The sequence below is a fragment of the Mandrillus leucophaeus genome, unplaced genomic scaffold, assembly GCF_000951045.1.
Source record: "Mandrillus leucophaeus isolate KB7577 unplaced genomic scaffold, Mleu.le_1.0 Scaffold427, whole genome shotgun sequence".
NCBI classification, from domain to species: domain Eukaryota; kingdom Metazoa; phylum Chordata; class Mammalia; order Primates; family Cercopithecidae; genus Mandrillus; species Mandrillus leucophaeus.
This window is the reverse complement of record NW_012104554.1, coordinates 1,297,257-1,310,418: the sequence shown is the minus strand read 5'-3', so window position 1 is coordinate 1,310,418 and position 13,162 is coordinate 1,297,257. Positions and strand designations below refer to the sequence as shown.

The 13,162-nt window shown below is 38.4% G+C and overlaps 1 protein-coding gene and 1 long non-coding RNA gene across 6 annotated transcripts in view; one reads left to right on the top strand and one right to left on the bottom strand.

Moving 5' to 3' along the window:
- NUDT4 (nudix (nucleoside diphosphate linked moiety X)-type motif 4) overlaps positions 1 to 4,897 on the top strand; it is a 24,621-nt gene extending 19,724 nt beyond the window's left edge. For 4 of the 5 annotated variants that reach the window (XM_011993177.1, XM_011993178.1, XM_011993174.1 and 1 more), the window contains 2 exons: positions 872 to 956; positions 1,278 to 4,897. In XM_011993177.1, the coding sequence (XP_011848567.1) occupies positions 872 to 956; positions 1,278 to 1,480 (288 nt within the window). In that variant the 3' untranslated portion in view covers positions 1,481 to 4,897. Of the gene's footprint in view, positions 1 to 868; positions 957 to 1,277 lie in introns of all 5 variants that reach the window. The other variant, XM_011993176.1, reaches the window with a different exon arrangement.
- A 5,763-nt stretch (positions 4,898 to 10,660) lies between these two features.
- LOC105548924 lies at positions 10,661 to 13,162 on the bottom strand. The gene is made up of 2 exons (XR_001007474.1): positions 13,054 to 13,162; positions 10,661 to 12,381 (listed from the first exon to the last, which is right to left on the bottom strand). It is a non-coding gene; the product is annotated as an uncharacterized LOC105548924 (long non-coding RNA).

Genomic DNA, 13,162 nt, shown 5'->3' with positions numbered 1-13,162 from the left:
ATTTTTTAGTAGAGACGGGGTTTCACCGTATTAGCCAGGATGGTCTCGATCTCCTGACCTCATGATCCGCCCATCTCGGCCTCCCAAAGTGCTGGGATTACAGGCTTGAGCCACCGCGCCCGGCCCTTAAGATTTTCTTTATGAAAATAACATCAGATAGACTGGGCACAGTGGCTCACACCTGTAATCCCAGCACTTTGGGAGGCCAAGGAGGGCAGATCATGAGGTCAGGGTCTGAGACCAGCCTGACCAACATGGTGAAACCCTATCTCTACTAAAAATACAAAAATTAGCTAGGCGTGGTGTGGCGCACGCCTGTAATCCCAGCTACTCAGGAGGCTGAGGCAGGAGAATCACTTGAACCCAGGAGGCAGAGATTGTGGTGAGCTGAGATCGAGCCACTGCACTCCAGCCTAGGCGACAGAGTGAGACTCCCTATCTCAAAACGAAAAAAAGAAAATAACATCAGATATATAGAAATCAGTGTTAAAAGTTTAGTACTGGAGGCTGGGTCCTCATAGCTGTAAGCTCAGTTTTTGGGAAGGCCAAAGCAGGAGGTTCCCTTGAGGGCAGGAGTGGAGCAGTCTGGGCAACATCTTCAGACTTCTACAAAAAAAGTAGTATCGAGAGCCGATTTCACCACCAGTAGTGATGACGCTCTAGTTCTAGTCTTCTATCTTTTTAACTTTTAAATGTTTTGTCTTATATAAAATCACTTTTGTGCTGGACTATACAACTGAATATGTTTGTTTGTGCTGGGAAATATGCTATGCTAATCAGCAGTAAGGCAGACTAATTTTTGTCCCTTGGAAAATGTGTCAATGGCTACCTCCTGTAGATTAAAATGCATTTTCTTTTTATATTCAAGCAGAACCAAGACCGAAAGCACAGAACATATGTTTATGTTCTAACAGTCACTGAAATATTAGAAGATTGGGAAGATTCTGTTAATATTGGTAAGTTCCCTTTTGATATCTGAATACTCTGTTCTAACAGAAGGTTGGGAAGATCCTGTTAATATAAGTAAGTTCCCTTTTGTTATCTGAATACTCTTAAGTCAGATGCTATATTCCTGTGTCCAGTTTCCATCTTAGATTATTTCTGGTCACTTCATTTAGAGCAGGGAAGGTAATTGAAATGCAGAGATGCACATTCATCTTAGTTCTTCCCCAACATGTTGTTGTCCCAGTCATTTGTCAGGGAGTAAGTGGACATTACTTACACGGTTTACTTTTTAAAATGGACTGTCTTGTAACCAATGTCATTCTTTTCTCTAGGAAGGAAGAGAGAGTGGTTCAAAGTAGAAGATGCTATCAAAGTTCTCCAGTGTCATAAACCTGTACATGCAGAGTATCTGGAAAAGCTAAAGCTGGGTTGTTCCCCAGCCAATGGAAATTCTACGGTCCCTTCCCTTCCAGATAATAATGCCTTGTTTGTAACTGCTGCACAGACCTCTGGGTTGCCATCTAGTATAAGATAGAGAGAACTGGGTAGGCCTCTCCCACCATGTGCAGTCTCATGGGGAGAGGCTTCTTTGTTTTCCTCATCAAACATCTGAATGACGCTTGCAAACTGTCTGAATTTGCCATGCAAGGTTTTCAAACAATTTGCATGTTTTTCAGATGCTTTCAAATCTTTTTTTAAAAAAAATAGTGTAAAATATTTTAATAAGCCAAAGCCATGTGGAATTTTTGTTTAGATGCCTTAACTGTGCCACACCCCGCAAACCCCTATATTATTTTGGTTGTCTGTTTCTCACAGCATATTTTCAATTTTTTGTCCATTTGACATCAGTCTGTGATTTATTTTGTCATCAGATAACTTGTGAGTATACCTCCCCCAAAATTGTTTTCTCATTCACAGCATTAGCATATTCAGCAAATCCATCTGTGGTGGGAACGAAAAATATTATTGGTATTAAAGAAATCCATGCACCCCAAAACTTGTTTTACAGGATTACAATTTTAATTCAAAATTTCCAGATTTGGGCTATCTCTGTATGAGCCACTAACTTATTTTGTCACGGGGCTTAATTTGCCATTTTTGGGGATTTGTCGACTCATTTGTCTGAATTTTCACAACTGGTCACTAGCTACCTGATATGCCTATTTCCCTTATAATTCAATAGAACCTTAACACAAAGTATAACTCTATAGAGTTGGTGAATATTTTAGGGAAATATTAGCAAAATGCATGTAGTAAAGACATGAAAACTGTATTCATGGAATTTGGTTTAGCATGCTCAGGTTGCCAGTTCCCATTATCGATACTCTTTCTACGCATAATACCTTAGAACCGTGTTTCCCTCAGTGTACATTGCTCTTAAAATGTATTCAGTTATTTAATCTAGTGGCCCCCCACAGGAGTGGAGTCTTGAAATCTAACTCTAAATGCCAGTCAGTGATGATTGCATCACAGTTGAGTGAAATGGCCTTCCTGTTCAGCTGTTAGAGACTGAAGATTGTTAGGACACCTTAGAATGTCTCATCTTTTCTAGGTTGTCAACAGGTACTATTTGTCACATAACTAACTTTCGAGGCACTGGAACATACCTGAACTAAGAATTAAATCTTTTACTTTATACTCATTTAAAATCCAGAATCCCATCTAAAACACATAGTAGATACCTTATCTGAAACTCTTGCACTTCCCCAACCAGGGCAGAAATGAGGTGGGAGAAGTTTGACTAAAATGAGGGATGGGGGAAAGTAAAAGATTATTTTATTTTTTTTTTTTTATTTTTGAGACTCCCTTTGTCGCCCAGGCTGGAGTGCAATGGCACGATCTCGACTCACTGCAACCTGTGCCTCCCGGGTTCAAGCGATTCTCCTGCCTCAGCCTCTCGAGTAGCTGGAATTACAGGCACCTCCCACCAGGCCCAGCTAATTTTGTATTTTTAGTAGAGATGGGGTTTCTTCATGTTGGTCAGGCTGGTCTCAAACTCCTAACCTCGTGATCCACCCACCTTGACCTCCCAAAGTGCTGGGATTGCAGGCATGAGCCGCCGCGCCCAGCCAAAGATCTTTTTTTTTTATATAGACTTCAGCCCTTTGTAAATATTGTAACTGGGGAGTATAGAGTAGAAGAAAGTATAGTTAAAACATTTGTTCTACAAATTTACCTTTAAAAATAAAATTACTGCTAAAAATAGAGTGCTGTTACACTTAAGGAAAATTAGTGCCATTTTGAAAATGAGATCTCGTGCCATAAATACAGCTGAACTAAATATAAACGTTCACAAATTAATGCTGTCAAAGGAATGAGTAAAGCAGAAAAACTTTTAACCAGCAGCATTTCATTCTAAAGTATGTAGTGTGATCAAACATGATCATCCAGAATTTTTATATTTTTTCTTTGTACAGAGGTTACATCTTCTGGGTGTTCTTTTATAAAGGAAACATTTTAAATCCCACAAATTGACGCTTTCTATCTTCAAAGATTTTTTTGGTCAGTAATCTCTGAAATTTCCTTAAATTATATACTTACTATAGCAGAGAAACTGGATTGTTTTTGTATATAAGACTGCTTCCACCTGAAATGCTGTCATAAGTACTGGGGGGTGGGGGAGTGCCTATCTTGTACATGATATTCTTAGAGGTAATAAGGTAATAATGCATGAACTTGTTTTATAAACTCTTGGACTATGTATTTGACATGTAAAATATGTACAGTATTAATGTCAACCATCTCTTTAAAGTTAGCCTATAAATACTGTTGTATAATTTTCTTTGGTCAGAAACATTTGGACTGAATAGTGACACTCGCTAAGGATTTTCAGTGCCATTTAGCAAACCAACTGTCTTTAGTCTATGCAACTAGCAAAAATCTGCATAATGCAACAATACAGTTTTCACACTTCAAATTTTACATGAGGGGTTCTTCACGATTCTCCTGGAACCCAGTCTAGCAAAATTAGAGGAAAGGCCCTAGGGAGATTTATTTCTGTTAAATAGTTAACTCTACTGAGTATAACAAATAGTGTCTACTATCTCAACCCTCCAACATTTGCAGTGTTGGGACTGTCATATGTGATTTCTTTTTGGTGGGGTAGTTGAATAAAATTGGGCAGTTACATTTCAGTTCCATGTGCCTCCCAAATAAAAAACAGAAAATAAGTAGTTTTTTGTGAATTGACTTGCAGACAAAGTAGGAACTGTCCTGCATGATGTTGTTGTTTTGTAAATGGATGACATTTTCCAACCAAGCACATGCCATCCAATTTTCTGTCAATCACGCTGTTGTATAAAGCAGCAGAACTGAAGGGGAAAAATGATTGTTGTACACACTGAATTGCTTTGCATGGTCTCATTTGAGATAATTGGTGTAAGAATCTTGACTTTTTTATATTTGGAAACATCAAATAAAAATGGAAAAAATGATCATGGCTTTTTGGGAAAAAAACACACACACACACATGAACTCAGATTTGCAAACCAGCTTTCTGAAACTTTGGGTAAGGTGCATGCTTTTAACTTTGGAATGTATAAACACCCAGTGGAAACGTATACCTTTCAGGGCATAGTGCATTATGTGCTCACCATGGGTTGTTTAAACTGTGGTCAAATATTCCCCTTCCAAGTGGAAGCCTGTCGGGAATTCCACAGTAACACCTTTACTGTTCTCCCATTGATGATCATATACATTATCTCTTCCTAGTGGTACATTTGTATGATCCTTACCAGTGGAATTACTGGGTTAAAAGGAACTGCTTACCACTAAGATATCAGTATTCTCCTGATGGATATTTTCCATCTTAATGTTGCCAGTCTAATAGTATAGTATGTGGTTGCTTTACTGCTGTTCTCCCCACTCCCATGGAGTTGTGTCATTATTTTAATGAATATGAGCTCTTGACTTACCCTAGAATTCTAATACATTACAGATACTTTCTGCACTACTATCACTTTTATTATTGCAGTTCCATTTAAAAGCATAAGTGGCTAAGGCACTCCCCACCCCCGCCGGCATTACATTTCTTAAAATATACTGCTATCCAAGACCAACTGTAGAATCTTCATGTAAAAGTCTTGTTCAAGTGTCATTTATTTTTTATTAGGGTTTTAATAGTTGGAGGGGATGAGGAACTTGGCCCTTTGCAATGTTGCCTTCACTTTGGAGTATAAGAATTCTCTACAGGACTACTTTTTTTTGGTAGAGATGGGGTCTGGCTATGTTGCCCAGGCTGGTCTCAAACTCCCAGGCTTAAGCAGTCCTCCAGCCTCAGCCTTCTCAAAAGTGCTAGGATAATTGACATGAGCCACCTCATCTGGACTACAGGTCTTTTAAAGCATTTGCTGTTCGATAACAAGCATCTTTATGCCTAGTATTTGTGATAAGAGCAAAAAACAAGTTTCTGATCTCAAAGAGTTTATATTCTAGTGGGGTAGAGCTAAGTGATTTACCTTGGTGTGGTTTTTGTTTTGTTTTTTTGAGACAGTCTCGCACTGTCGCCCAGGCTGGAGTGCAGTGGCACAGTCTCGGCTCACTGCAACCTCCACCTCCCGGGTTCAAGCGATTCTCCTGCCTCATCCTCCCTAGTAGCTGGGATTACAGGTGCCTGCCACCACGCCGGGCTAATTTTTTTGTATTTTTAGTAGAGACAGGGTTTCACCTTGTTGGCCAGGATGGTCTCAAATTCCTGACCTTGTGATCCGCCTGCCTCAGCCTCCCAAAGTGCTGGGATTATGGGCATGAGCCACCATGCCCGGCTTATCTTGGTGTTTTTACATCCTTTAGTATTTTTCAAGGTTTTACAGCTTTTTATATGTAGGCTTGTATTGCTCAAAAGCAATACAGTTTTATTTGTAGATGTGATTTCTTCCACAAAATGTGTAACATTTTATAGAGCTATAGGACAAAAGTCAGGATGAAAAGTAATCTGTCTCTGGTGCTACTTTAATACCTTCCTGACTGGTGCCAGTGGCTAAATTCAAGCAGTAAGATGAGAGGGCCATTAAGGCCTATTTTAGCAAGACATTATAGCAAAGACCTTAACACTCAAAAGGTTCAATGTCTTTTAGCCAGGGAACTATTCTTTAATTCTTCCACCTTGATATGATTTCAACAAATTATGATACCTGATATTATTATTAATGCATTTTTGTAACATTTGACAAACATCTCCCAATATGTAGACTGCCACTCTCCTGATGCTAATCAGTATCAGACAATGAAAGTAAATTTTTCTGCTTTTCTCGGCTTTTACTCAAATTCATTCCTTAAGTTAGTAAAATACTTTTATTTGGCCATCATTATTTATCAACTTTAAGAAACATGCCTATTGACCAAGTAAATATACTAGGAATTCAACTTATCTACAGGAATGTGGACAAAGACTTACATATCAAGACAAGGCACTGGAGTGGAAAGCCATGAAAATAAAATGCTCAGCAGCAAAGGGACTGTAACAGTTATTTTCCATATAGTGGAATATTATAGTCATTAGAAATGACATTCGGGTAAGGATCTGATTGTGGAAACTGATACACCCTGTCGGAGAGCTACTTAGTATTTATCACAGCTGCATACATACCCTTTCACCCAACAGTTCCACTTCTGGGAATCTAGTCAACAAATGCACAAGTTGCACAACCAATGGTCAGATACGTGTGTTGTAGGACTTATGAAACTGGTACCAATTTAATATTCAAATGGGATTAAGTCATGGCAATCTATTTAATGGATACTTCGTGGTTACCAAAGAGCTATGTGCTGCCACAAGGAGAATCCTTTCAACAATGATTGAAAAAGGCAGAACACTAGGATAGAACTATGTTTTATGCACGCATTTGCATACACTGAAAAAACTTAGTCACTTAAAATGAGGTTGTACAGATTTTAGATTTTGTTTTTAAAGGCCTGTATGGTTTAAAACATGTTTTGGGAAATAGACATGAGCAGTGAGTAATCGGTGCCAGAAGAGCAGGGCAGAGAACTACAACCTACAGGCCAAACCCCACCCCACTGCCTGTTTGTATGGCCTTCAAGTTAAAAATTTTTTTTAATGTTTTAGGTGGTTTAAAAAAAAAACCACACACTATGCCTATTTGTTTACAAATCGTCTATGGGTGCTCACTACAATGGCAGAATTCAGTAGCTGAGACAGACCTGTGGCCCACAAAGGCCAAAATATTTACTGTTTTAGAAGAAAACAACATGAATTGCAAGAACTTGGCCCTACTTGGTTGCTCAGTCCTAATGCATCCTGCTTAAAACCTAAGGGAAACAGGGCCAAGTTCAATCTAGTGCAACCAACCTATCACATCTAAGCTGCTTTTGCCAGATCTGATATCTACTCCTGACCTTAAGCCAGAAGACTTTGTAAACTTACTAGGTTATAATAAAACTTAAGCACTATCGATATTTACTAATAGATCATGGAACTATTTCAAAAGCAGTCATATGGTGAGATGGATCAGGAGTCTTAAAAAAAAAAAGGAAATATGCTATTCTAGTTGGTAACATGGGGTTAAATCTTTTCTAATTTCTAAAACATTCTGTCCCCATAGATAAGGTGATTGGCAGAAAGAAAAAGTTCCTTAATGATCACTATAAAATGCTCTGCTACAAGGAACTTAAAATCTAAACATTCAGGCAGTAATTATATGTTTCTACAATCCACAAGAAAATGAAAAAAATCGTGTGATCAATTCAGTAGTAGAGGCACAGCTTGGTATCAAGTCTACGTTCATACACTTAGGAGTGCCACCCAACAGGGCCATACAAGATACATGAAATGAGATCAGCTCAAGGGTGACAAAGATGAAACTGGGAGAGGGCTGGGGAGACCCGAACTCTTAATATTCAGTTCCACACTTAACAGGAAAAATTTTAGTCCAGCTCCCAGCATGGCAGCTAATGGCAAGTTACCCAGTTAGTACCATAAAGCCAACTCTTGGAATAGACCTAATTTCCATGATAAAATGGAGACTAGTGCAGTGGTGAATGTATAGTTAAGAAAACAAACAACATATTACCAGTCCAGGTGGTAGATTACAGATTTTTATTATTTACACTTCAAATTATTACATTCAGCATGTTTTGCTTTTTATGTTATTTAAAATATAAACCTTCATATAATTCCCTAAGATGGATGTCATACCAAGTAGCTAAATGAAATACCATCCCAGCCCAAAAGTACTTATTTGAATATTACATTTTTCTTATATAAAGCAATAATTTAGGTACCCTATTATGGTATTTTCTTTTTTTGGCCAGCTTTTCTAGATAAGGTTGTATTGCTACTGCAACTAACAAAAAAGATGTGGCGGGGCCGGGCACGGTGGCTCATGCCTGTAATCCCAGCACTTTGCGAGGCCAAGGCGGGCAGATCATGATGTCAGGAGATGGAGACCATCCTGGCCCAACATGGTGAAACCCCATCTCTACTAAAAATACAAAAAATTAGCCGGGCGTGGTGGCAGGTGTCTGTAGTCCCAGCTACTCGAGAGGCTGAGGCAGGAGAATCGCTTGAATGCAGGAGGCAGAGGCTGCAGTGAGCTGAGATTGTGCCACTGCACTCCAGCCTGAACTAGAGCGAGACTGTCTCAAAAAAAAAAAAAAAAAAAAAAGGTGGCTAGAGCAGCCAAAAAAAGGTTCCTGAAGCATTTAACAGAAAAATAAAGCCTATTCCTATCATTTCCATGATCCCATTTAGTTCCACTTAGGTCACTGTGTTATAATGTCTTGTAGGATAGATTTCCTTCCCCATTCTCCACAAAACCACCATAGCACCTGTCACTTTTATCTATTGGTTTGTATTTAATCTTATTTGTAAGTGCTTCTTTGAAATTGTTTCACAAGTACATTCTTGGTGTAGAGTAAGGTTCTATATACAGTCGGCCCTCCATATCCATGGGTCCACTTCTGTGGATTCAAACCACCAGATAGAAAATATTCCAAAAAACATTGTGTCTGTAGTCAACATGTATATTTTTGTCATTATTCCTTAAACAATAGTGTAACTATTTACATAGCACTTACATTATAATAGGTATTACAAGTAACCTAAATATTAAAGTATGCGGGAAGATTTGTGTAGATTGTATGCAAATACTGCATCATTTTATTCCAGAGACTTGAGCATCTGTGGATTTGGATATCCAAGGGAAGTCCTAGAACCAGTTCCAGACAAATACCAAGAGATGACTTGACTTTAGACCTAATATCTTGCTAGACAGCTTTTGAGAGGACTAGAGGTAACTAGAGCACAAGCAAATCACAGCAAAGTAGACTACAACAAATCAAAAAAGTCAAAAAACATAAAGCTCCTATCACCACCTCAAGATTTTAGAAAAGCCTCTTAACAGGCAATTTTAAAGAGACTGGGTCCCACTATGTTACCCAGACTGGTCACAAACTCCTGGACTCAAGTGATCCTCCTGCCTCGGCCTCCTAAAGTGCTGGGAATCACAGGCGTGAGCCACTGTGCCTGGCCTGGGCAGTCGATTTTCAGGAAGCCGCTTATTAATGTTCAGATTCTTTTCTTCTCTCCCAGAACTTTGCAGATGCTGCTGTTCCCTCTGCCTGGAGATGTTCATCTGGCCTGAATCCAAAAGTCTGTCCAAGTCACTTCCCTTTTCCATGACAGAGTTACAACTATTTGTCTGTCCCCCTTCCCCATTAGAGTAAAAGGTCCCAAAGGAAAGCTCCATGCCATTAACTCACCACCTAATGATCCCCAACAACTAGTGGGCAAACATGAAACACTTTTGTTGAGTAATGTTTCCTTTAGCCCAGGGATTACAAAGTCAAAGGCTTACAAGGAGGAAGGACTAGCAGGTGTGCTTGGAGGAGACTCTAGCCAACTGGAGAGTAGCTGGTAAGAAGACATGACATGCTCTTACGGTGTTTGCTACTCAGATCCTCTCAGTTAAGTCCCATGCACGAAGGTGGGTCAGGTCTACTGTTGCCAGATCTTCAGCTCATTCAAAAGTTACCAGAATCCTGCATGCATTTTCATGTAAATCTCCCAATTTTTAAAAATGTTGGCATCAAATTCAGAATGTTTTAACCAGCCATACTGTGTGGGCCAGGGAAAACAGGCCCAACGGCCAGGTGAAGCTGCAGTTTTCAACTGCTGCCTTGGCCTCTCCCAGAGCCCCTTAAGTCCTAAGAAGGCTCAGTGATCACACTGGCAGTTGTTTCATCCCACTGGTTGAGAAAGACAGTCTTATCAAAGCAATGGGGGATTCTTACCAAAACTGCAAAGGAAAAAAATGTGATACCATGAAATTAGAAATTCACGGCATTTGAAATGAAAATGACTTATTTCTGTACTTTTGTAACTCACAAATTTAGCAGACATCATTTAGCCATATTTTTGTAGTGCAACAGATTTAACTCTGGAATTTCATGGTTTGCAAATCACTACGTGATACTAGCTATAACCATGAGCGATACTACAGGCAGTAAATCTTGATCTCTATTTCGTTTCTTGAAGTTTTGTGTGGTTCATTTTTAAAGTGAGATTCAGTTTCCTTAGCTATAGTCAAATGCACCCTTTAAACAACCCAAGAACTGTTATGACGACTGCTGTTATTATTTCAAATTTTACAATATTAGGGTGGTTAACAATTTTAGTCTGCATTAAGCTAACATTTGTTACCAAGCAATGCATTTATTTGGAAGGATACCAGTTACCAGTCATCAAAAGCTTTTGTATGTTGAAAATGTAATTTTAATAGTTAATTCTTCATCTTACATAGGAGCACAATAAAATACACCACAATCTGAAGAAACTCCAGAATTACGAGAAAAAGAGTGAAGAAAATTCAGATGGGCTACAATATCCATTACCTTAAACTGCAAGAGACAAGGTTCCAACCCAAGGTTAACATTTATGTATTTATGACTGGCTACATTTATGACTTAAAAATTACAAGAATCAGGAATTAGATATGGAGAGAAGTGGGAAAGAACAGTTTTGTGAGGGGAGGAATTCTGTCAATAAAGAAGAAAAATTACTGAATTCCAAATTAAAGAATAAAAGGAGCTCCCATAGCAAATACTAGAGGGATGAAAGCAAGAATCATTAATTGAGGACTTGCTACTCTCAAAGGAATAAACCTTTCTGATGACACACAAGCTGGATGCTTGAGATCTGCTCATCAGGTTTATAAGGAAGACTCACAAATGCCTCAGCAAATCCCAAATGATTATCAGATCAGTGTTTCTTAATAACACACATGAAAGGTTACAGATGAAATTTTCAGACAAGAACCAAGAAAAAGGTCATAACCCAAATTTTAGGCAAAAATGTGGCACAACTGTGAAAGTCCTACATGTCAGTCACAACTGCTATCTTTGCTGTGACTTTCCTGTACAGTAATTTTTAAACATTGTGGCAAGACACCAATGATCGTCTAATCAGACAACACAAACACATTTATTTCAAATTCCTAGGAGGTTAAAAAAAGGTCAGATACTGATGCTTTATGCATGCTCAGGGCCAGTTTATAAATACTCCATTCAGTACTATCTTAACACAAATCTGCATCAGTGAAAAGAAACTGGTGAAATCTACCTCTTGCCATTCAATTTGCCAGATGGTGAAGACCAAGACAGAATGTTCCATAGTTTTAATTTTAAATTACGATTGTCACATTGGGAAAATGAAATAAACACAGTAAAATAAACTGTACAAAGGCAAAGTAGAATAACAAAAAATATTTTACTAAAACATAAGATTTACAGAAGTTTCCAGACAAGCCATACAAAATGGTCACAAGCTTTTTTTGAAGGGGGGAATCTACACTTGACAGCAATGTTATTAGTGAGGGCTGTGATGTTTGTTTAATGTTCCCATTTTGGTTCAAACAATCAAGCTTGTCCATCTACAGCGTCTAAATAAAGTTAGACTTGGCTAGAGAGCATATTCTAAAGACCTGGTTAGCTGCTTTTAACCAATGCAATTAGATCACCAAAAAAGGGGGAAAGGAGCCCATAAAATTAAAAATAAAACTACTTCCTCCCTCAAAAAAAATAAAATAAAATAAAGAAAAACACCCACACCCCTGCAGCTAACCTGACAACTACCTTCATTCACAGTGCTTTATACTTAAACCAGGATGGGGGAAATGAATAAAAGCAGGGAGGGGCCACTGCTTTTAAACGTTTCACAACAATCCAGATGATACTTCTAGCCTCTGTTCATGCTTTATGACAGTGAATCAGGACAAGACATAGATTTGCTAATGTGCATTTAATCACCAAAGGACTGAAGATGTCTGGGCTTTTTTATTCTGTAATGTTTCTAAGACTGTGTCCATTAAATGCAAACAAAAAGGAGGAAGTCTTGGCAGAACAGGAGAAGTGATGCACACTTGATGATCGGATCAATTTAAATATTATTCATGGCATATAGCCTAGTCCATGCTCTAGCTGTAGACAGAAACAAACGCACGATTATTATTTTACTTAGTTCAATATGTTACTTTCCAAACTATAAATGGCAAACAAACACTATTAAGTTAATTATGGAAATGTCATGCTGTAATCTCTTAAATTCATGCCTTTTTCTATAAATCGGATCAGGGCTGAAAGATTTTGTATACGTCCAATTACCAAAACACTACAATAAAATTCATAAGTTCTAGAAAATTCAAGAGGATGAACCAAGTTGTCCATTTCTGGATACACAATTCTCCCCACTAATTTTCTTAAAATCTGTAGCTGAAGCTTCTTGACTCCAAATTCTCTAGCCATAAACAGCTGAATAATCAAATGGGTTACAAAAACAGTTCAAAAGTTTTCCAGTGTTCTTTACATATAACTAGATAAATGGTACACACTCAGTATTTGTTAAACCAGGTGTAGTTACAAGAGACTCCAAGATCTCCCAATTACAGGTTGTCTTTAAATTTGGGGGGTTCCCATAGCAGGCCATTTTGTTATAAGAGGTATTTACATACTATAAGCAGGATCTCACTCATTACAATATTTTTTTTTTCTATTTCTTTTCCTTGCCAAGAGAAACTTTAGAAAAGTTTAAGTGGCAATACAAATTTGTTTGTAAGAGTGGAAGTGGTGTGAAGGAGAATGAATATTAGATACCTGTTTCTATGGCTTGGGCTTCGTTGGTCTTCCACTGCTCCGCTACATCATTTGCTAATGGATCATCTGGATTGGGAGCACTTAACAAGGCCTGGATCGATAGCAGAAC